The following is a 24869-nucleotide window of genomic DNA, read 5'->3' as shown; positions in this document are numbered from 1 at the left end:
GAAGGCAGAAAGGTGGATGGAGGAAGGGAAGAAGGAAGGGAGGAAAGAGAGAATGAGAGAGGAAAGAAGGAAGGGAGGGAGGAAAGAAGGAAGGAAGGAGGGAGGGAGGGAGGAAACCAAACCAAATACTGACGTTAGAGAGAGTCACCATATTTGGGCAGAGTTCAGGTATAAAAGTGGAAAGAAGTAGTCGAGTGTGTTTTTGGTAAATCTGTAAAAACCTGACGTGATGATTAAGATTTAAGATTGTGATTGAAGCTCAGATTTCCTTATTTTCTGCTGACACTCTGAAGGCCTCAGAGAAGCTCGACCAGCAGGAAGTATAGGCTTTAACCCTCCTGTTGTCCTCGAGTCAAGGAAGGAAGGGAGGAAGGGAGGAAGAAGGAAGGAAGGAAGGAAGGAAGGAAGGAAGGAGGGAGGAAAAGAGGAAGGAAGGAGGTCGAGAAGGAAGGAAGGAAAGAAAGGAGGAGGGAGGGAGGGAGAAAGGAAAAGAGGAAGGAAAGAAGGAAGGGAGGAAGGTAGGGGGGAGGAAAGAAAAGAGAAGGAACGAGGGAAGGAGGGAAGGAAAGAAGGAGGAAGGACAGAAGGAAGGCAGAAAGGTGGATGGAGGAAGGGAGGAAAGGAAGATAGGTGGGAGGGAGAAAGGGAGGGAGGAAAGAAGGAAGGAAGGAGGGAGGGAGGGAGGAAAGGAGGAAGAAGGAAAGAAATGAGGGACAGACGAAGGAGGGAAGGAAGAAAGGAAGGAAAGAAGAAAAGGAGGGAGGGAGGAAGAAGGAAAGAAATGACGGACAGAGGAAGGAGGGAAGGAAGAAAGGAAGGAAAGAAGAAAAGGAGGGAGGGAGGAAGGAAGGAAGGCAGGCAGGAATGAAAAGAAGGAAGGGAGGAAGGAAAGGAAGGAAGGAAGGAAGGAAGGAGGGAGGAAAAGAGGAAGGAAGGAGGTCGAGGAGGAAGGAAGGGAGGAAGGTAGTGGGGAGGAAAGAAAAGAGAAGGAACGAGGGAAGGAAGGAAGGAGGAAGGCAGAAAGGTGGATGGAGGAAGGGAAGAAGGAAGGGAGGAAAGAGAGAAGGAGGGAGAAAAGAAGGAAGGGAGGGAGGAAAGAAGGAAGGAAGGAGGGAGGGAAGAAGGAAGGGAGGAAAGAGAGAAGGAGGGAGGAAAGAAGGAAGGAAGGAGGGAGGGAGGGAGGAAACCAAACCAAATACTGACGTTAGAGAGAGTCACCATATTTGGGCAGAGTTCAGGTATAAAAGTGGAAAGAAGTAGTCGAGTGTGTTTTTGGTGAATCTGTAAAAACCCTGACGTGATGATTTAGATGTAAGATTGTGATTGAAGCTCAGATTTCCTTATTTTCTGCTGACACCCTGAAGGCCTCAGAGAAGCTCTAACAGCAGGAAGTATAGGTTTTAACCCCTCCTGTTGTCCTCGAGTCAAGGAAGGAAGGGTGGAAGGGAGGAGGAAGAAGGAAAGAAATGAGGGACAGAGGAAGGAGGGAAGGAAGAAAGGAAGGAAAAAAGAAAAGGAGGGAGGGAGGAAGGAAGGAAGGCAGGCAGGAATGAAAAGAAGGAACGGAGGAAGGAAAGGAAGGAAGGAAGGAAGGTAGGAGGGAGGGAGAGAGAAAGGAAGGAAGGAAGGAAAAAAGGAAGGGATGAAGGTAGGGGGGAGGAAAGAAAAGAGAAGGAGCGAGGGAAGGAAGAAGAAGGAGGAAGGACAGAAGGAAGGCAGAAAGGTGGATGGAGGAAGGGACGAAGGAAGGGAGGAAAGAGAGAAGGACAGAGCAAAGAAGGAAGGGAGGAAGGTAAGGGGGAGGAAAGAAAAGAGAAGGAACGAGGGAAGGAAAGAAGGAGGAAGGACAGAAGGAAGGCAGAAAGGTGGAAGGAGGAAGGGAGGAAAGAGAGAAGGAGGGAGGAAGGAAGGGAGGGAGGAAAGAAGGAAGGGAGGGAGGAAAGAAGGAAGGGAGGGAGGAAAGAAGGAAGGAAGGGAGGAAAGAAGGAAGGAAGGAGGGAGGGAAGAAGGAAGGGAGGAAAGAGAGAAGGAGGGAGGAAAGAAGGAAGGGAGGAGGGAGGGAGGGAACCAAACCAAATACTGACATTAGAGACCTTTTTCACCTGTTTATCACACATTTTGTGGTCATGTAGGTTCTCTTACAGGCTTGGAGGTTTGTTTCAATCTGCACCTTCAAACCTAGATGCAACTATATTCTGCTGCTGTAATAATTAACTTGTTATCAAGCAGCTGAAGCTTGTAAAAGGGTTTGATAACAAGTTAATTATTAGGAACAAGTGTGTTAGACTGCAGATTGCAATACAAGCATAAAACAAACATAACTAACAGAGACAGGATCTTCTAAAGCTTTATGAACTTTGTACAGTTTGGAAGAGAGATTAAGTTTACATATAGGATCAATAAAAAAATCTAAATCTAAAAATAAAGAGGAGCATTACATGATCATTTGCTTGCCACCTCTACAAAATCTGCCTGCATAGCTTCACTTATGTATTTAACCCACTTATTAGTTCATAACTTAATAGAGCCAACTACTCCACTTCATTTATATAGCACGATTTTAACAAACACAAGGTTTCCAAAGTGCTGCACAAAAAGATAAAACAGAATAAATAGAATAGAAGTATAATAAAAAGATGAAATACACAATAGGAAACAAATATATATAACTAGTTTTTTGGAGCCATTTTTAAACAAACTAAAGTAACCACAGTCTTCAGGGATGGAAGAGCATGTCGTCACCCAGTGCAGCAGTGTGACTCACTGTTGAGTTTTTAATAGTTTTGGGATAAAAACAGAAGAATAAAGATAAATCAGACTTTGGATACAGACATGAAACTTGTTAGTAGATCAGTTGGTTGTTGGTTTGGATCCAAAACATGAAGACAAATATAGAAAATCATCTTCCATCCGTCCACTTACCATCAAGGATGTAGGATTAAGGGACATTGCAGGAAAAGCTTATTTATAAGAGAAATTAACTTAATTTACCAGTATTCATTCTTTTTATTGATGCTCTTTCTATTTTTGCTGCTGTAACACTAATAAAGGAACATGAAATATAAGATAAGTCTTCATGTTTCTGTCTGAAGGCGGTACGTCGGTGTGGACCATGATGATGTCACCGCTGGCGAAGGGTCTCTTCCACGCGGCGGTGGACATGAGCGGCTCGTACGTCTACAACGCGACGCTGGAACAAGCCGAGTCGGCCAACCTGGTGTTCCTGAAGAAGACGGGCTGCAGCGACGCGGCCTGCCTACGACGACTCAGCATCTCACAGATCCTGCAGGTTAGACTCACACAGGAAGGAACACGAAGGGTTAATTCCTGTAAAAACCACAGACTGTATAAAGAAATGGACGTAACATCCGTGACGTCACCCATTGGTTTGTGGACTGCTGCTCGGAAGCCAATAGTTTCAAAATCTACCAGGCGGGGAGCTCCGGTCCTCTGAAATGAGTCCAACCAGGAAGTAACTTAGAGCTGCATTCTATCAAAAGGCCACCAGGGGGCGACCGTCTCTATACAAGTCAATGGAGAATTCACCAACTTCTCACTTGATTTCTAACCTCAGTAAACGTTTTCAAAATGTGTTTATGGTCTCAATCGCTAGTTTAAAGCCTTCTTCAATGCAGTATGATGTTCATTTGGGACATTTTGGCCTCCCTGATTTTATATGTGACGATAAAGCAGGGTATGCATTAGGGCGTGGCTACGTCCTGATTGACAGGTTGATTGACCAATGTCCTCCAGATCCAGCCCTCGTAACCATAGCAACCTCCCCGCTCCGCCTCATGCCCATATAAGTAGAATCCCTGTTTTTATTTTTCCCAGCATGCACCTGAAAGTTTCAAGATGGCGCTGCCTAGATTAGAAACTATTGGCTTCCGAGCAGCAGTCCACAAACCAATGGGTGACGTCACGGATGTTACGTCCATAGACTGTATAAAAGATGTAATTTCTTTTACACAGTCTATGGAATCTAGGCAGCGCCATCTTGAAAATTTCAGGTGCATGCTGGTTGCGAGGGCTGGATCTCGAGTACATTGGTCAATCAACCTGTCAATCAGGACGTAGCCACACCCTAATGCATACCCTGCTTTATCGTCACATATAAAATCAGGGAGGCCAAAATGACTTTTATAGAGATGGTCGCCCCCTGGTGGCCTTTTGATAGAATGCAGCTCTAAGTTACTTCCACGTTGGCCTCATTTCAGAGGACCGGGCTGCAGCAACTCACAGATCCTGCAGGTTAGACTCACATAGACACACGAAGGGTTAATTCCTGTAAAAAGCAGGCGAGGCAGCTCAGTCAATTTTATGTGACGGATTCAAATTTTAATACCAAGAGAAATACAGCTTTTAATATTTTGAAGAATTCATAAAATACCTGATTCGTAGCTCATCTGTACGACACAGTGAGACATTTTATAATACACTTTTTTTTTTTTTTTTTTAAATTGCTGTTTAATTTTAGTGCGTTGTTATAATGTCACATCCAGGTAGCAGGATGTTTCTAATTTTACTGTGAAAGTGAAGTTCAGTTCAGTAATGGGGAAGAAACTCCAGAGGGCTGAAATATGGAGCGGTAATAAACAAATGAGTCTCACATTTATTAATATAAGTTCCTCTACTGAGTAGTGACGTTAAAAAAGAAGAAGCTGCCATTTAACATCAGGATGAAATCTGAATAATGAATGTTATGAAGGGAAATGACACAAAGGAAATGACTGCTGCCTTTTCTTTTTAAAGTGTCAGACTTTATATTTAAATGTCACATTAAAGCTTTTTGCTGCTTCTCACGTTGACGGAAGAGACGTGAGAGGAAGGAAGGGAGGGAGGGAAGACAGATGGAAGGAAGGGAGGAAGGAAGGGAGGGAGGGAGGGAAGACGGAAGACAGATGGAAGGAAGGAAGGAAGAAAGAAAAGGAGGAAGGGAAGGAAGACAGAAAGAAGGGAGGGAGGGAGGGAGGGAGGGAGGGAAGACAGAAGGAAGGAAGGAAGGAAGGAAGGGAGGGAGGGAGGGAGGGAAGACAGATGGAAGGGAGGAAGGAAGGAAGGGAGGGAGGGACGACAGATGGAAGGAAAGAAGGAAGGAAGGAAAACACAAAGGAAATGACTGCTGCCTTTTCTTTTTAAAGTGTCAGACTTTATATTTAAATGTCACATTAAAGTTTTTTGCTGCTTCTCACGTTGACGGAAGAGACACTAAAATGTTTGTGACATTTATCTGACAAACTGAGCTTTTTATTTCCTTGACAGTTAATTCTTCAGAGTTTCCTCCAATTTTCCAGATGTGTAAATCTCTGCATATAACTTATAGGTCAGTGATAAATTAAAAAAATATCTTATAAACTAGATTTAAAAGCAGCATCAGGTTTGTTAAAATGTACATTTAGTATTTTTGTTGGTTTTATATCATTTGAAATGACGTTTGCACCATTTTTTCCTTCCTTCCTTCCTTCCTTCCTCCCTCCCTTTCTTCTTCATTCCTTCTTCCTTCCTTCCTTCCTTCCTTCCTTCCTTCCTTCCTCCCTCCCTTCTTCCAAAGTTTTTATGGTTACAGCACTTAGACATTTTTACCATAATCCTCTAATATATTCTCTCTAAATGGATTAAAAGCAGAAATTTGATGCTGGGTCCACAAAAAAAGAATGTGTGAAGTTATTCATACGTTTATTTTCATGTTTTAACCCTTTAAATTTAAACTAAACCTCATGGAGACAAAGAAACATCATACTTTCCTTAAATCCTAATGTGGATTATTCCGCCGGAGAAAGTAGTCCCCAACAAATACACTATTCACTCCTGTTTGATCATTTAACCGTCCTGTTGTGTTCGAGTCAAGGAAGCAAGGGAGGAAAGGAGGAAGGAGGGAAGGAAGGGAGTAAAGAAAAGAATACAGGGAGGAAGGAAGGGAGGAAGGAAGGGAGGAAGGAAGGAAGGGAGGAAGGAGGGAAGGAAGGGAGTAAAGGAAAGAAGGAAGGAAGGAAGGATCCGACAGAAGGAAGAAAGGGGGATGAAGGAAAGGAGGAAGGAAGGGAAGGAGGAAGAACGGAGGAAAGAAGTAAATAAGGAAGGAAGGTAGGAGGGAGGGAGGAAAGAAGAAAGGGGGATGGAGGAAGGAAAGAAGGAAGGGAGGAAAGAGAGAAGAACAAAGAGAGGAAGGTAGGGGGGAGGAAGGACAGAAGGAAGGAAGAAAGGGGATGGAGGAAGGAAAGAAGGAGAGAGGAAGGACAGATGGAAGGAAGGAAGGAAGGAAGGAAGGAAGGAAGGAAAAAAAGAAGGAACAGTCAAAACCGATAGGTCAATTTGACCCGGGAGGACGACAGGAAATGACATCATCTAAAAATAACGCTATCTGTTTGTTCCCCAGTCGATCCCGTGGCAGGAGTTCCCGTCCTGGGCATCAGATGAGATGACCGATCTGCCCACTAGAGGGAGCTTCGTCGGCCCGGTCGCCGTGGTCGACGGATACGTCCTGGAAGCTCCTCCGTTCGAGGTGTGGGAGAAGAAAAGAGCCTACAACGACGTTCCCTTCGTTGTCGGGACGACGGAGCAGGAGGCCGACTTCTTGTAAGTAGCTCACCTGGTTCATCAGGTTAATCAATGCTAATCAGCTGTTACTATGGTTACGCCGCTGCTCAGTCCTCTTCCATCTGCTCAGGGAAGACAGATGGAAGGAAAGAAGGAAGGGAAGACAGATGGAAGGAAGGAAGGAAGGGAAGGAGGGGAAGATAGAAGGAAGGAAGGAAGGTAGCAAGGGAAGATGGAAGGACAGAAGGAAGGAGGGAAGGAAGGAAGGGAAGACAGATGGAAGGGAAGGAACAAAGGAAGGAAGGGAAGACAGATGGAAGGAAAGAAGGAAGGAGGGAAGGAGGGAAGGAATGAAGGGAACACAGATGGAAGGAAAGAAGGAAGGAAAGGAAGACAGATAGAAGGGAAGGAAGGAAGGAAGGAAGGGAAGACAGATGGAAGGAAGGAAGGAAGGAAAGAAAGACAGATGGAAAGAAGGAAGGAAGGAATGAAGGGAAGACAGATGGAAGGAAAGAAGGAAGGGAAGACAGAAGGAAGGAAGGAAGGAAGGAAGGAAGGAAGGAGGGAAGGAAGGAAGGGAAGACAGATGGAAGGGAAGTAAGGAAGGAATGAAGGGAAGACAGATGGAAGGAAAGAAGGAAGGAAGGAAGGAAGGGAAGACAGATGGAAGGAAGGAAAGAAGGAAGGAAGGAAGGAATGAAGGAGGGAAGGGAAGACAAATGCAAGGAAAGAAGGAAGAAAGGAAAGGAAGACAGATGGAAGGAAAGAAGGGAGGGAGGGAGGGAAGACAGATGAAAGGAAGGAAGGAAAGAAAGAAGGGAGGGAGGGAGGGAGGGAAGACAGATGGAAGGAAAGAAGGAAGAAAGGAAAGGAAGACAGATGGAAGGAAGGAAGGAAGGAAAGAAAGAAGGGAGGGAGGGAGGGAGGGAGGAAGGAAGGGAAGACAGATGGAAAGAAGGAAGGAAGGAAGGAAGGATGGAAGGAAGGGAAGACAGATGGAAGGGAAGTAAGGAAGGAATGAAGGGAAGACGGATAGAAGGGAAGGAAGGAAGGAAGGAAGGAAGGGAAGACAGATGGAAGGAAGGAAGGAAGGAATGAAGGAGGGAAGGGAAGACAAATGCAAGGAAAGAAGGAAGAAAGCAAGGGAAGACAAATGCAAGGAAAGAAGGAAGAAAGGAAAGGAAGACAGATGGAAGGAAGGAAGGAAGGAAGGAAGGAAGGGGGGAGGGAAGACAGATGGATCTAGATCTGTCTATCTAGCTCACCTGGTTCATCAGGTTAATCAACGCTAATCAGCTGTTACTATGGTTACGCGGCCGCTGCTCAGTCCTCTCTGTGCTTGTTTCCTTCTGCAGCCCTCCATTTGAAAACATCAGCACGTGGACTTGGGGGGACTACCAGTGGTTTGTGAGAGGTAAGAGTAAAGAAAGAAAGAGCCTGACTGATGTATGAAGGATGTTTAAAAATGGTTAAAAGATATCAGGAAGCAGTAAAAGTTAGAGTGGGGGCCCAATTTGATCTCATATGGGCCAGATCACTAAAAGGAAGGAAGGAAGGAAGGAAAAGAAGACAAGAAGAAATGTAGGAAGGACAGACGGAAGAAAGGAAGGGAAGACAGATGGAAGGAAGGAAGGAAGGAAGGAAGGAAGGAAGGAAGGAAGGAAGGAAGGGAGGGAAGACAGAAGGAAGGAAGGAAGGAAGGAAGGAAAAGAAGACAGGGATGAAGAAATGTAGGAAGGACAGGCGGAAGAAAGGAAGGGTAGACAGATGGAAGGAAGGAAGGGAAGGAAGACAGATGGAAGGAAGGAGGGATGGAAGGAAGGAAGGGAGGGAGGGAGGGAAGACAGATGGAAGGAAGGAAGGACGGATGGAAAGGGAGGGAAGACAGATGGAAGGAAGGAGGGATGGAAGGAAGGAAGGGAGGGAGGGAGGGAAGACAGATGGAAGGAAGGAAGGACGGATGGAAAGGGAGGGAAGACAGAAGGAAGGAAGGGAGGGAGGAAAGAAAAGAAGGAGGAGAAGGAAGAGAAGACAAGAAGAAAGGAAGGGAAGAGAAGAGGGAGGGAAGACAGATAAAGAAAAAGAAGGAGAAGAAGGAAGAGAAGACAAGAAAGAAGGAAGGAAGGAAGGAAGAGAAGGGAAGACAGATGGAAGGAAGGAAGGAAGGAAGGAAGGAAGGGAAGAGAAGAGGGAGTAAGTCAGACTGTTAAGGAGGACGTGGAAGGATCAGATCATTCTCACCATGTAATGATGGAAGGAAAAGAAGGAAGGAAGGAAGGAAGGAAGGAAAAGAAGGAAGAAGGAGGGGAAGGAAGAGAAGACAAGAAAGAAGGAAGGAAGGAAGGGAAGAGAAGAGGGAGGGAAGACAAATGGAAAGAAGGAAAAGGAGGGAAGGAAGAAAGGAAGGGAGGGAAGGCGGATGGAAGGAAGGAAGGAAGGAAGGGAAGAGAAGAGAGAGGGAAAACAGATGGAAGGAAGGAGGGAAGGAATGGAGGGAGGGAAGACAGATGGAAGGAAGGAAGGAGGGAAGGAAGGAAGAAGGGAAGGAAGGGAAGACAGATGGAAGGAAGGAAGGAATGAAGGAAGGAATGAAGGGAAGAATGAAGGAAGGAAGTGAAGAAGGTAACTCAGACTGTTAAGGAGGACATGGAAGGATCAGATCTGTGAGCTGTGTAAATGACTTCCTACATGACATCTGCTCATTCTCACCATGTAATGATGGAAGGAAGGAAGGAAGGAAGGAAGGAAGGATGGGAAGACAGATGGAAGGAAAGATGGAAGGAAAAGAAGTAAGTAACTAAGTAAGGAAGGAAGGAAGGAAGGTTGGAAAGGAATGAGGGAGGGAAGACAAATGGAAGGAAGGAAGGAAGGAAGGGAGGGAGGAAAGAAAAGAAGCAGGAGAAGGAAGAGAAGACAAGAAAGAAGGGAGGAAGGAAGGGAAGAGAAGAGAAGAAGGAAGAAAGGAAAGAAGGAAGGGAAGGAAGACAGATGGAAGGAAAGAAGGAAGGAAGGAAGGGAAGACAGATGGAAGGAAAAGAAGTAAGGAAGGAAGGAAGGGAAGACAGAGGGAAGGAAGGGAGGAAGGAAGGGAAGAGAAGAGGGAGACAGATGGAAGGAAGGAGGGAAGACAGCAGGAAGGAGGGAAGGAAGGAAGTAAAGAAGATAACTTAACAGTCTGAGTTATCTTCTTCACTTCCTTCCTTCATTCCTTCCTTCCTTCCTTACTTCTTTTCCTTCCATCTGTTAAGGAGGACGTGGAAGGATCAGATCTGTGAGTTGTGTAAATGACTTCCTACATGACATCTGCTCATTCTCAACATGTAATGTTATCTAATACGCTCAGAACGCCTGATGAATATTTAATGAACTGTGTGTGTGCTGTGTGCTGTGTGGTCGCTTCTTTTCTTTTTCTTTTTTTTTTTTTAGCCACGGGAATAATTTCTCCTCTTAGAGCGAATGAAAAGGACTCGAGGGTCTTTAAATATAAATCTGTTCCTTAACAAGGAAACACAAGAGTCATTAATGTGAAGACCTCGTGCTGCTCATGTGATCGTCGATGAAAACACGTCCTCCTTTAAACATGGACATGGGAGGAAGGAAGGACAGAAGGAAGGAAGAAAGGGGGATGGAGGAAGGAAAGAAGGAAGGGTGGAAAGAGAGAGGGAGGAAAGACAGACGTAAGGGAGGAAAGAAGGAAGGAAGGAAGGAAGGAAGGGAGGAAAGGAGGGAGAAGGAAGGAAATGGGGGGGGGGGAGGCAGGAAGGAAGGACAGAGGAAAGAAAAACTGAAAACTGCTCAGTCTTGTACACAGCATGAGAGTAGCAGCTAGCTGTATGTATGTGAGGTATTTGGTACTTTCCCTTAACGGTTTGTGTCATTTGTTAATTTATCTCAAACTTTGTAAAAGTGTTTCACGTCTTGTTCCATTGTTTTTACTTCTCTAAAGAACATTTTGAAATCTGTGGGGAGCTTGTTCCACTCTTTAATATCTTTGTATGAGAAAGTTTATTTTCTCATTGAGCCTAAATGTGATGTTTTACAGACCAGAATCTGTATCTATAGCAACCATAGAACAACCTGTATCTATAGCAACCATAGAACAACCTGTATCTATACTATAGATACAGGTTGTTCTATATGGTTGCTACTATAGCAACCATAGAACAACCTGTATCTATAGCAACCCATAGAACAACCTGTATCTATAGCAACCATAGAACAACCTGTATCTATAGCAACCATAACACAACCTGTATCTATAGCACCCATAACACAACCTGTATCTATAGCACCCATAACACAACCTGTATCTATAGCAACCATAGAACAACCTGTATCTATAGCAACCATAGAACAACCTGTATCTATACTATAGATACAGGTTGTTCTATATGGTTGCTACTATAGCAACCATAGAACAACCTGTATCTATAGCAACCCATAGAACAACCTGTATCTATAGCAACCATAGAACAACCTGTATCTATAGCAACCATAACACAACCTGTATCTATAGCACCCATAACACAACCTGTATCTATAGCACCCATAACACAACCTGTATCTATAGCAACCATAGAACAACCTGTATCTATAGCAACCATAGAACAACCTGTATCTATAGCAACCATAGAACAACCTGTATCTATAGCAACCATAGAACAACCTGTATCTTTAGCAACCATAGAACAACCTGTATCTATAGCAACCATAGAACAACCTGTATCTATAGCAACCATAGAACAACCTGTATCTATAGCAACCATAGAACAACCTGTATCTTTAGCAACCATAGAACAACCTGTATCTATAGCAACCATAACACAATCTGTTGGTCTGTCTGTGCATTACATACCTCATACAAGTGCTAAAGATTGACCTAAAAGTTAAATGGGTTCAATAGATTTTAGCGAAGTGGTTAAACTACTTTTTTACACGCTGGGGTGAAACATCTGTCTCATCTCTGCTCTCTTCAGATAGACTAAAGTCCTTCAGCGAGAATCTGACGGAAGCGGCGCTGAAGCTGTACCCGTCCTCCGACTATTGCCCCACCAGAGACCGCTGCCCAGAGCGCTCGTACATCACCATGGTGTCCGACATCAGGGTCACCTGTCCCAACAACGACCTGGCCTTGAGGGCCGCAGGTAAACTCGTCATCACACCTCTGATCTGATCCGCAGGAAGGTTTCCTTTTCATCAAGCTGCTGTTTGTCTGTGACTGTGAGGCTCCTGCTGACTTTCACCTCACCTCCCAGGAGTTAAACAGATTAATGATTGACGATGATTAAAGAGCTGCGATGGAGACCAGCAGGAGTCTGGATCCTGCAGGGAGGAACCGACATCAAGGAATGAAAGGAATAAGATTCGGTTCACTAATTGATGAGCAGCAAAGTCAGATAGGTTGTTTCAAATATCAGCAGCAAGGTGAATTTATTAGTGTAGCACAGTTCAGCCACAAAGTCCCTGTCGTCCTCCCGTCTGTTTTGACTGTTCCTTCCTTCCTTCCTTCCTTCCTTCCTCCCTTCCTTCCTTCCTTCCTTCCTTCCTTCCTTCCTTCCTTCCTCACTCCTTTCCTTCCTTCCTTCCTTCCTTACTCCTTTCCTTCCTTCCTTCCTCCCTCCTTCCTTACTCCTTTCCTTCCTTCCTTCCTTCCTTCCTCCCTCCTTACTCTTTTCCTTCCTTACTCCTTTCCTTCCTTCCTTCCTTCCTCCCTCCTTACTCTTTTCCTTCCTTCCTCTCTTTTATTTATTTAATTATTTATTTATTTTATTTGTAGTAATAGAACTAATTTAACTTTTGCCGCCACCAATAAAAAAATCTCTCCCAGATTAGATCTGTCCTTCTTCCTCCTTCCCTCCTTCTTTCCTTCCCTCCTTCCTTCCTTTCTCTTCCTCTTTCTTTCCTCCCCCCTACCTTCCTTCCTCCCTTCCTTCCTTCCTTCCTTCTGTGCTTCCTTCCTCCCTTCCTTCCTTCCTTCCTTCCTTCCTTCTGTGCTTCCTTCCTTCCTTCCTTCTGTCCTTCCTTCCTCCCTCCCTCCCTTCCTTCCTTCCTTCCTTCCATCCATCCAAAGTTTTTATGGTTACACCACTTAGACATTTTTACCATAATCCTCTAATATATTCTCTCTAAATGGATTAAAAGCAGAAATTTGATGCTGGGTCCTAAAAAACAGAATGTATGAAGTTATTAATACGTTTATTTTCACTTTTTAACCCCTGCAGAGGCTCTCCACAGTCCCGTGTATCGATACCTGGTGAATCACACGTTATCCAAACCCATCAAGCCGTCCGGCTGGCTGCCGTTCCCGAGCCTCTTCGCCTTCCACTGCTTGGACAGCTTCGCTTTCTTCGGAGGGCTGGAGGCGATCCTCGGGGAGCCGCTCTCCGACAACGACAAGAGCTTCCAGGATCTCATCACACGCCACTTCGTCAACTTCGCCAAAACAGGTGAAAACACGGCCTCAAGTTTCCTTTTCCTTGTAGATTTAATGATTTAATCAAGTAATCTGCAATTATGATGATAATTCCTTCCTTCCTTCCGTCTGTATTTCCTCCATCCCCCTTTCTTCCCTCCTTCTTTCCTTCCCTCCTTCCTCCCTCCTTTCCTTCCTTCCTCCCTCCTTTCCTTCCTTCCTCCTTTCCTTCCATATTCCGTCCTCCCTTCCTTCTTTCCTCCCTCCCTCCTTCTCTCTTTCTTTCCTCTGTCCTTCTTTCATACCTTCCTTCCTTCCTTCTTTCCTTTCCTCCATTCTTCCTTCCCTCCTTCCTTCCTCCCTCCTTTCCTTCCTTCTTCCTTCTTTCCTTCCTCCCTCCTTTCCTTCCTTCTTTCCTTTCTTCCTTCCTTCCTTCCTTCCTTCCTTCCTTCCTTCCTTCCTCCCTCCTTTCCTTCCCTCCTCCTTCCTTTCCTTCCCTCCTCCCTCCTTTCCTTCCTTCCCTCCTTTCCTTCTTTCCTCCCTCCCTCCTTCTCTCTTTCTTTCCTCTGTCCTTCTTTCATACCTTCCCTCCTTCCTTCCTCCCTCCTTTCCTTCCTTCTTTCCTTCCTCCCTCCTTTCCTTCCTTCTTTCCTTTCCTTTCCTTTCCTTTCCTCCCTTCATCCCTCCTTTCCTTCCATCTTCCTTCTTCCTTCCTTCCCTCCCTCACTCCCTTCCTTCCTTCCTTCCTTGACTCGAGGACAACAGGAGGGTTAAACATTTTTGAATTCGTAAACTTCGGTTTTGGGAAGTTGTGATGGACATTTTTTGCTTTTTTCTGACATTTTAAGAAAATAAATAAATAATAATAATGATTATAATAAACTTTATTTCTATAGCACCTTTCCAAACCGAAGTCACAAGCTGCTTTACATAATAAAATGTGCATAATTTAAGCAAAATCAAATTAACAGAATATTAACCCTCCTGTTGTGTTCGAGTGAAGGAAGGGAGGAAGAAGGAAGGAAAGGAGGGAGGGAGGAAGGAAGAAAGGAAGGAAGAAGGGAGGAAGGAAGGAAGGAAAAGAGGAAGGAAGGAAAGGAGGAAGGAAGGAAGGAAGGAAAGGAGGGAGGAAGGCAGGAAGGAAAGGAGGAAAGAAAGGAAGGAAGGAAAGGAGGAACGAAGGAAGGAAGGAAGGAGGGAAGGAAGGAGGAGATGGAAAGGAGGAAGGAAGGAAGGAAGGAAAGGAGGAAAGAAGGAGGGAAGGAAGGAAGGAAGGAAGGAAAGGAGGGAGGAAGGAAGGAAGGAAGGAGGGAAGGAAGGAAGAGTCAAAACAGATAAAACAGATGGGTCAATTTGACTCGGGAGCACAACAGGAGGGTAAATATGAATTTAACACATTACACAATCTAAAAAAGAAACAATAAAATCTGCTGATTAATCTATTGGAGCATATAAATGAAACCACTATAACTTTGGTTAAGTTTAACAGCTGATATCGTCCAGTTTGGATATTTAAGTAGAAAAAGAAACCATTAAATACATCGTCACTGATTTGTTCATTTTTATGACTTTTCAGATACTAAGCATTTTCTCACTGCATTACATTACATTTCCTTTAATCATATAGAAACACAAAGATCCACACACTGAGGTTTAGTTTAGTTTAGTACAGTTAGTAATTACCAGTGAAATGAACATTAATTATTAAGTGTTTTATTGTCATTGTGCTATTGTGGAGAGCAATAACAACCACATTAAGTTGGTGAATCCCTGAGCATGAAAAGAATAAGTACACAATAAATAAATATTAAAGAGCTTTTTAAAGTAATGCACTGCTGCCACCACCTGGTCCGGTATCACATTCACCACACACACACACACACACACACACACACACACACACAGACACAGACACAGACACACACACACACACACACACACACACACACACACACACACACACACACAGACACAGACACAGACACACACACACACACACACACACACACACACACACACACACACACACACAGAGGTAAGTAATAAAATAACCTTTATTGAGGAATATCAATTCATTAAAAATAGTCACACACCCTGAAGTCCCTATAAAAGAACAACCTGTAAACCTGGGCAGCCACTCTACAAAGTGAATTAGAGTAATGCTACACACACACACACACACACACACACACACACACACACACACACACACACACACACACACACTGGGAATAAACAGCACACTAATGTCCATCAAGTTTTAAGGCAGGGGTGTCAAACATGCGGCCTGGGGGCCAGAACTGGCCCTCCAAGGGGTCCAATTCGGCCCACTTGCCTTCCTGTCTTTATTTCCTTCCTTCCTTCCTTCCTTCCTTCCTTCCTTCCTTCCTTCCTTCCTTCCATCTTTCGTTCCTGTCTTCTTTTCTTCTATCTTCGTTCCGGTCTTCTTTTCTTCCATCTGTCCTTCCTTAATTCCATCCTTCGATATTTCCGTCCTGTCTTCTTTTCCTACTTCCTTCCTTCCTTCCCTCCTTCCTTCCTTCCTTCTTTTTAATGATCCGGCCCACATCAGATCAAATTGGGCTGAATGTGGCCCTTGAATGAAAATGAGTTTGACACCACTGCTTTAAGGACTACTCCAAAGTGTCTGAACCACTTCTACCACCAGGGGGCAGCAGAGGGTCGTCTTAGCCACAGTGCTGCCTTCCTTCAGACCTTTTTCTGGGAGTCAAATAAAACAAACTGAGGTTAAAGCATATGAACACTAAGATAAAAAACCTTACCTTACATATTCATACATGAATATTAAACATGGAAATATAAAAACCCCTCCATTTGGTGTGAAACATTGAATATAAACTGAACTTTTTCATATAATTCATTCCTTCAAGGGACATTGGAAAAGTTTCTGATAATTAGACATTTTAATTCACTTTCTTATTCATGTCCATTATCAGTCAACACAGTAGCTGACTGAACATTTGTCACAATAATTAACCCTCCTGTTGTCCTCAGGTCAAGGAAGGAAGGAAGGAAGGAAGGAAGGAAGGAAGGAAGGAAGGAAGGAAAGAAAGGAGTAAAGAGGGAGGGAGGGAGGGAGGGAGGAAGGAAAGTAGTTAGAAGGGAGGAAGGAAGGAAGGAAGGAAGGAAAGTAGTAAGGAGGGAGGGAAGGAAGGAAAGAGTAAGGAGGGGGAGGAAAGGAAGGGAGGGAGGGAAGGAAGGAAAGAGTAAGGAGGGGTAGGAAAGGAAGGGAGGGAGGAAAGAAACTAGTAAGGAAGGGAGGGAGGGAGAGAGGGAGGAAGGTGGGAGGGAGGGAGGAAGGAAAGGAGTAAGGAGGGAGGGAGGGAAAGAAGGGAGAAAAGAAAGGAGTAAGGAGGGAGGGAGGGAAAGAAGGAAGGAAGGAAGTGAGGAAAGAAGTATGGAAGGAGGAGGGAGCAAAGAAAGGGGGAATGAGGGGAAGAACAAAGGAAAAATTAAGGAAAGAGGAAGGAAGGAAGGAAAGTAGTAAGGAGAGAGGGAGGAAAGGAAGGAAGGGAGGAAGGAAAGTAGTAAAAAGGGAGGGAGGGAGGGAGGAAGGAAAGTAGTAAGGAGGGAGGGAAGGAGTAAGGAGGGGGAGGAAAGGAAGGAAGGAAAGGAGTAAGGAGGGAGGGAGGGAAAGAAGGAAGGAAGGAAGTGAGGAAAGAAGTATAGAAGCAGGAGGGAGCAAAGAAAAGGGGAATGAGGGGAAGAACAAAGGAAAAATTAAGGAAAGAGGAAGGAAGGAAGGAAAAGAGTAAAGAGGGAGGGAGGGAGGGAAGGAAAGAAAGAAGGAAGGACGTGAGGAAAGAAGTATAGAAGCAGGAGGGAGCAAAGAAAAGGGGAATGAGGGGAAGAACAAAGGAAAGAGGAAGGAAAGAGGAAGGAAGGAAGGAAAGTAGTAAGGAGAGAGGGAGGAAAGGAAGGAAGGGAGGAAGGAAAGTAGGAAGAAGGGAAGGGAGGGAGGGAGGGAGGGAGGAAGGAAGGAAGGAAAGGAGTAAGGAGGGAGGGAAGGAAGGAAAGGAGTAAGGAGGGAGGGAAGGAAGGAAAGTATTAAGGAGGGAGGGAAGGAAGGAAAGTAGTAAGGAGGGAGGGAAGGAGTAAGGAGGGAGGGAGGGAAGAAGGAAGAAAAGAAAGGAGTCAGGAGGGAGGGAGGGAAAGAAGGAAGGAAGGAACTGAGGAAAGAAGTATGGAAGGAGGAGGGAGCAAAGAAAGAGGGAAGGAGGGGAAGAACTACGGAAAGAGGAAGGAAGGAAGGAAAAGAGTAAAGAGGGAGGGAGGAAAGGAAGGAAGGGAGGAAGGAAAGTAGTAAGAAAGGAAGGAAGGGAGGGAGGGAGGGAGGGAGGGAGGAAGGAAGGAAGGAAAGGACAGGTTCTTGACGATGAATTCTTGCGTCTGTCTTGCAGGTAAGATGGCGGACGAGTGGCCAGAATACCCAGCAGCCACTGCTCTCCTGTCCAGCCGTCTGATCGCGGCCCAGAATCACTCGTCTGAACGCTGCCAGCTGTGGAAGGACAACGGCCTGTACTCCTACGCCTGGATAAACTGACCACTCACCAGCACCAGAGCTTATCTGAACACTGAGACACTGCTTTGTGTCACATAACCAGACCTGCGTCCTCGTCCAGCTCAGAGGTCTGGGAGTACAAAAAATACAACAAAAAAAAACAAAAAACAAGATAATGTGACGTGTGAAGAATCTTGGAGCCATTTGATTGGCTGTGAATTTAAAAACCACAAAATAACTGCAAGGTCTCCTCAGCTCGAACTCGTCTTTCCATCAACTTTAAAGGGATGATTCACCCAAATTACTAAAAAACATTCTCACTTTCTCTCTTATAAAAACTTTAAAGCTGCAACGATTAGTCCATTAATTGATTAGTAACAAACTTTGAGTCATTATCACCATTTTGTGATATTTCATGGACCAAATAACCAATTGATTGATGGATAAAATAATCGACAGATGTATCGATAAAGAAAATAATAAGTTAGTTGCAGCCTTAAGAAACTGATCTCACCTTCCTCTCTATCCATGCAGATCATTTTGGTTTTATTTCTACAGACCAGAGCTTATCTGAACACTGAGACACTGCTTTGTGTCACATAACCAGACCTGCGTCCTCGTCCAGCTCAGAGGTCTGGGGGGAAAAATGCAACAAAAAAAACAAAAAACAAGATAATGTGACGTGTGAAGAGTCTTGGAGCCATTTGATTGGCTGTGAATTTAAAAACCACAAAATAACTGCAAGGTCTCCTCAGCTCGATTTCGTTTTTTCATCAACTTTAAAGGGATGATTCACCCAAATTACTAAAAAATATTCTCACTTTCTCTCTTATAAAAACTTTAAAGCTGCAACGATTAGTCCATTAATTGATTAGTAACAAACTTTGAGTCATTTTCTAAGAACAATGTCCAAATTTTGTGATTCCGAATCATTTTTCACCATTTTGTGATGTTTTATGGACCAAATAACCAATTGATTGATGGATAAAATAATCTACAGATGTATCGATAAAGAAAATAATGAGTTAGTTGGGGCCTGTTCTCACCTTCCTCTCTAGCCATGCAGATCATTTTGGTTTTATTTCTACAGGTTTTCTAGATTTCTGAATCCGTCCAACACAGGTCTGAAAAATGAAAGTGTCCCTCCAGAAACAATATTCTTGTTATTCAAAGACCTCACTGAGGACAGTTTTAATTCAAACTAAAGAAATAGAAAGCCTTAACTAGCCACGTGCTTAAATACAACTAAGAGGTAAGTCAAGAAATGATTTTTGGTTTGTAATTTGGGTGAATCTTCCCTTTAGCAGGCTGGAGGTTTGTCCACACAGAGCTAAAAGTAACTGAACATCACACTGTTTGTTCAGAGTGAAGGAAACGTGATCTAGACCAAAGAGAACGACTTTACTGGACTGTCGAGTTAATGGGATTTCAAGATTTGTTAAAGTCTTCCACGAGTCGAGATTTTTTACAAAGCAATTTAACTTTTTTTGTGGAAAACATATCCTACACATTATTTGTCAAAGCAGAGTATCTTACTGTGTGTTCACCATGTCTGGAGCGGATCTTTAAGGATTTTTGAAGGGAATGAAAGTTTAGATTATAAAAAGGTTAGTGGAAAGTGTAAAGTGTCCTTTAGTGGAGGGAAACTACCGTCCAAAATATTTAAAATACACAGGAAATTTGGTTTCCCTTGGCTGGAAAATGACATTCAGAGTTCTCCAAACAGCTTAATAAGCAAAAACAACCAAATATGTTGTAGCTCAAACACAAAAGTAAAATATTCTACATGAAAGACTCCCAAACTGTGTTAGTGTGAGGAGCGCTTTCTGTTTAAACCTACAGTACCTGTTGCCAGCTTATCTCCACAATATCATCTTGGCCTCATTTTTTGGCCGTTAGTGTATAATGTTCATGAAAAGCAGCTTTAATTTGGAGTATGCACCATGGAGCACAATACAAAATTCAGATAATAAATGTTCAGATAAAACTGGCCACAGCATTAGCTTATTCAATGTTTTACTTAGGTGGTCAATTGATTCATGAAAATCCAGTAATCCAGGGACTGTTGGGTGTCAGATAGAAGACTGTAAGAGTCAGATCCAGCTGATTACTGGAGACTCCTTGGCTGGAAAATGACATTCAGAGTCCCCCAAACAGCTTAATAAGCAAAAAAACACAAATACGTTGTAGCTCAGACACAAACTTTGAGTTAAAAAGTAAGACTCCCAAACTGTTTAAACCTACCTGTTGCCAGCTTATCTCCACAATATCATCTTGGCCTCATTTTTTGGCCGTTAGTATATATTGTTCATGAAAAGCAGCTTTAATTTGGAGTATGCACCATGGAGCACAATACAAAATTCAGATAATAAATGTCCTAAAACTGGCCACAGCATTAGCTTATTCAATGTTTTACTTAGGTGGCCAATTGAATAATGAAAATCCAGTAATCCAGGGACTGTTGGATGTCAGATAGAAGACTGTAAGACTCAGATCCAGCTGATTACTGGAGACTCTGACAGAAGCTTGTTTTCCTTGGGTGGTCCAATTGAGCCAAATATGTGTCCTTAAGAGTTGAAAATGTTTCGACTACAGTTTAAAAAAAACATAAAAGTTGTGATAAAGTTGGGGTTTAATGAATCTGCTTCATAAACGTACTGGGATTAAAACCTGTGCTTTCTCGTTGAGCTTGAAGTTCCATTCCTGGTCAAATCTTACCTACAGCGTATTACTTCTCGTTTGGTTGTGCTTCTTCTTCCTGAGCTTTCAGCCACATCACACGGCCTTCATCAGTGGAGGGCGTTTGCTCAGTCGCCATGGAGACAGTTTAGTTCTCATCAGCTACAGCTTCAGTCAGATAATCATTGTCATCGTCTCTGTTTTCTGTCAAAACTGAGCAAACAAACTCTGCTGCTGAAGACCGGTGTGATAACTAACAGACACTTCACTTGTTTTAATGACTATAAGCAGCACAGAGTTTTATTTTTATTTAACAAGCTGTTGTTGGAGTTTTCTTAATAATGAGTTTTATCAGAAGTATGAAAACCTTAGCCGTCCTCTTCCTGCTTCACCCACTTTAGAGAAGACGCATTAACAGAAACGCACATAAGTTTTAAATCAACTCTTAATTAAAGTCAGCATTTATACACATTAAGATATAAATGTCAAGTTTCAGAGATGCATGTGACGTGAAGCGGACACTGCTGGGAATTTGACTCATGAAGCAGAACTTTGATTTAATTAGTTGGTAGTGTTGATGTGTATTTCTATATTTGAATCAGGGAGAATATCGAAGTGATTTTAGAGACATGAAGAGTGGAAGTTTGATGTTTGTAATAAATACTTTCATGCCGTTTTAACCTGTGGATGTGCCAGTGAGTCACAGGATGTTTGTCATGTGAACTTGTGAAGTCCTGCTGTTTGCACTGATTCATAACCTCGATGCTTGGCTACTTAAGTTTTTGTGTTTTTTTTTTTTTCCTGTGAAAGTGTTTTATTACATGTGTGTTTGATTGCTGTCAATGTGTGGTTGTTTGAACCTGTTTATTTTCATTCCAGATGTTTACTTACACCATTTTTTTGTCTAATTCAGTCTGTGTTACCATCTGGTTGTCTGAAACCACTTGTGAGCTCTTTATTACCTTTTTTTTTTTTTAATGGTTTCCAAACTGTAATTATGCTTGACGTGTACTCGGACATCACATCACGCTTTGTTGTGTGTTGATGCAGTGAAACGTTATCACTCTTTATATGCTCAATAAATCAACCTCACATGGATCATTTTTTATTGTTTTTATTTTAAAGTAGGTAAACATTCATCTACAATCATTTTAGTGTCTTTCTATTTTAGGTTAACATCAGAATTTTCTATTGGGATTTCCAAAAGATAACATGTTAAAGAAGAAACTGAAAAGAATACAAAAAAATACATTCATATAAATTAATTTATTTAAAAGGCTTTTGATCAATATCTTACTTATTCTATTTTAGCTTATTTTCATTCTCTGTTCTACTCTCATCATCCCTTTTTCCATTTATTCACCAGACTTGACTTTAGGAGACAGAAGTAACCCGATCCCTGGTGGCAGGTGGGGAGAGGAGATGGAGGCTGGGTGAGAGGCTGGGTGAGTGTCCTACATTGCCCCCCCCCCCTTCCCATTCACCCCAAATAAGTTAGAGAGAGAGAGAGAGAGACGCAACACCATCTAGGGTCAGGATGCCTCATGTGTATTACTACTGAAAAACTGAAAAAGTCCCCAGCACCCCAAAGAACATTTTCCTCATAGACCCCCACTGTAAAAGATTAATTATGACTTCATGTTATGACTTTTTGATCCATGAAGGTTTTATATTTGTAAAACTTTCCTCAAGCTGAGAAAAGTGATTTAAATGTTTTTGACGTCATCACAATGTAAAGTCTGTGACACCTCTTGGTTTGGGCCAAGAGGTGTCACAGAGGTTTTCAGTAGGCTGAATAACATGAAAGTTAACCAAGAAGCTAGAAACCTTTTTTTGGTGTATGCACTAGCAGAGCACTTCTTATTGGACTGAATGGGTGCCATTTGTGGTCCAGTATCCAGCTCTTAAAATACTAACATAGGGAAGCAGTGTTTCTAGCTCATGCCAAGCCGGACAGCAGTACTAGTAATTCATGATGCAGCTAAACTAGCCCTATATTGTAACTATTGATGTAACAGCAGTAGTCTAGTACTGAGAAGTGAACAGCTGGTCAATGTAGAGGCAGCAGGAACAGCTTCTTCACAGATGCAAAGGACATCTTGCTCATCACGCTGGTAACATGGCAGTGTTGCCAGATCTTGTAAGAAAACCAGGCAACCAGGTCTGTGGAGACGCCCAAAAGAAGCAACTTGAACCCCACCCCAAACTGCCCAAACTGACCCTGCTTTAACAGTCATTTATCTATGCCCCCTTGCATTTAAGGACACTCATGCTCTCTCCCGCAGTCTTGCTCTCTCTCTCTGTCACACCCATACACATACACTGTCTTTAACATATTATTAATCTATGTATTTTCTTAATAATTTATGCAACCCTCAATGCATAACCTGTTTCTTAAAATTGCAGGTTCACATCATAAAGTATTACTAGGCTTCATGTATCAAACACATGACTAACAAACCCTGATGTATGTGCTTGACATGCACAAATACTTTCCATACTTCCATACGTAAACAGGATATGTTCATTATACTACATAACCTAAGAGACTAACAGCCCTGTAGCAGACCTCCAGAGCCTATAAACAATCACAGTCTTGTTTATTCAGCAATCCTGGTCCTATGGGTGCTGTCTGTGGTGTTCATTTTCTGTGTGTAAACAACCACAATAAAACAACCACCTCTGACTAACACATGCAGCTGAATGCGGGCAAGCAAGGCACAATAAACAGTAAAACCACAAACTACACACACAGCTACATGGGCAGTTCAATTAGCAGTAAACCCACAAAGAGAGACGGGGGGCGTGCATTTCACTCAAGCTATTTGAAGAAGGATATTCTCCTGTCTTTCATGGTGGTGAAGTGGTCAATAACCATGTCTGTCTTGTCCATACGTATTCCTAAAATAAGTTTTTATCATTCATCAATTAGATTGGAAAAGGACCCCTCTGCTTATGTGCTGAAGGCTAGTATCATAACATTAGCTGGAGTGGCTTGTAGACCTTTGTGCCCTGTAGTTCATCCTCACTATGAAGCTCTACCAGCTCTCCTGGTGGCTTGTGAATCAACTTCTTGTACAATGTGTGCAGCTCATTTCTTAACTTCTGTTCAGGGCCGGCCCATGGCATACACGGTCTATGAAGTTGTTTAAGGCCACAGCCACTAGGGGGTGCCACACGATCAGTGGGACTTTATATTTTGCCAGCTCTTCACACTACAGTGCGGGATTTTTACATATAAAAGATAAACCATTGCATTTAAGGCCTTCGCAAACGAGTTAACACAATACCGATTACGCCTATCACTGTCATATACATCTCTGTTCACATTATCTTCAGTCTGTGGAACTTTCCTGAACTGGCTGGATGAATGTACGTCTGCCGGTTGAGAAGCTAACTTCCGGTTAGCTATCCGCTAACTTCAACGCGGAAGAAATTATTTAATTGTGCGGCTCTTCAGACTGTAGAGATGTTACCGGACAGATGGATAAATTCTGCTTATAGCGATACGAGTCGTTTCGCGGGAGTTATATGATGTTCAAACTGTTTATTTACTGTTACAGCTACAGCAACGAACTCTGTGTAACCATAGTAACTAAGATGCTCTGTCATTATCTTATTGAAAGCTATACAGAGCAGCCTGTGTCCTTCATGGATGGCATGTACCACATGGATTTTGAAGCGCAGCTCACAGCAGAACCACCTTGTACATGAACAGCTTGATCGACTTTACACAGTAATGCCAATCCCTTACATGAACGTGAGAAAAAAAAATGTTGAAGGCATCAAGACTGTTGAATGCATGTTTCAGCTCCACAAAACTGCCAGTGGCCTCATTGTGTCCCCGAATGTTCGTTCTTGGCACACAAGGTACAAGACTGCAACAAGGAGTCTCATCAGAATATCTCGGTTCTTCTTCACCTATTCATTGTGTTTGACATTCAATAAGTTCCTGCTGTAGTAATAGTTTGGAAAAATTGTTATTTTATGAACTCCAAATTTTAACCCTACAGTACATAACTGCACTTGCTAGTTACTGACCATGAATACAAAACAGCTAACGGTTATCTAACATTATTGATAATATGATTTGATTGGTTTGAGGCCAAAGGGTGGTCGGCTTCCTTTGGGAAAATCCTGACTAATTACAGTTGGGTAGTGGCATGATGGTACAGTAGCTTCATCTGATTGATTTATCTTTTGATTATTTTTTACCAAGGGATGCCATCTTCAGTCTGGCCTCCTTGCAGACATGAATTAGTGTGTCACCACATAACATTTGGAGGGGTGCTGTTTCACTTACTGTAAAATACTCAATGAGAAATGGGGAAGAGATGGCAGTAACAGCACAGAAGAATCATTGAAAAGATTAAACAAAGTATTTTTTTATTAAAATGACAACTACAGTCTAAAGAAACAGGGGAGGACTGGCAACGATATCTGACAATTTCAATCAAATTTTATTTAAGCAAGCCCACATAAAGAACAACACTTAAGAAACAAACCCAAAAAGTTGTTACCCATGAAAACTTGACAAGTGTGTACTATGGCTGGTTAACAACTAATTCATACCTTCCCAGCAACAGGCAAAGTGAGGGAGTGAGCATGTTGAATGTGTAATGGAAACTAGAAGGATGAGCTTCCAAAGAAATCAGAGACATTGGAGGTTGATTATTTTTGATGAAGAGTGCTGTGTACTCTACTCAAGCTACTGAGTGA

At 43.0% G+C, this 24869-nt stretch overlaps 1 protein-coding gene and 1 long non-coding RNA gene across 2 annotated transcripts; both read left to right on the top strand.

The window, feature by feature from the left end:
* Nucleotides 1-1212: 1212 nt before the first annotated feature.
* si:ch211-71n6.4 (liver carboxylesterase 1) lies at nucleotides 1213-19699 on the top strand. The gene is made up of 7 exons (XM_053315155.1): nucleotides 1213-1238; nucleotides 3093-3289; nucleotides 6377-6576; nucleotides 7893-7951; nucleotides 11514-11681; nucleotides 12759-12983; nucleotides 17371-19699. The coding sequence occupies exons 2-7, from the start codon at nucleotides 3113-3115 to the stop codon at nucleotides 17511-17513; spliced, it is 972 nt and encodes a 323-aa protein (XP_053171130.1). The 5' UTR covers nucleotides 1213-1238; nucleotides 3093-3112; the 3' UTR covers nucleotides 17514-19699.
* An 8-nt stretch (nucleotides 19700-19707) lies between these two features.
* On the top strand, nucleotides 19708-21248 carry LOC128355330 (uncharacterized). The gene is made up of 2 exons (XR_008321126.1): nucleotides 19708-20065; nucleotides 20097-21248. It is a non-coding gene; the product is annotated as an uncharacterized LOC128355330 (long non-coding RNA).
* The last annotated feature ends 3621 nt before the right edge of the window (nucleotides 21249-24869 follow it).

Source organism: Scomber japonicus, chromosome 1, assembly GCF_027409825.1.
Source record: "Scomber japonicus isolate fScoJap1 chromosome 1, fScoJap1.pri, whole genome shotgun sequence".
Lineage (NCBI taxonomy): Eukaryota > Metazoa > Chordata > Actinopteri > Scombriformes > Scombridae > Scomber > Scomber japonicus.
This window is presented reverse-complemented; position numbering and strand designations above follow the sequence as displayed.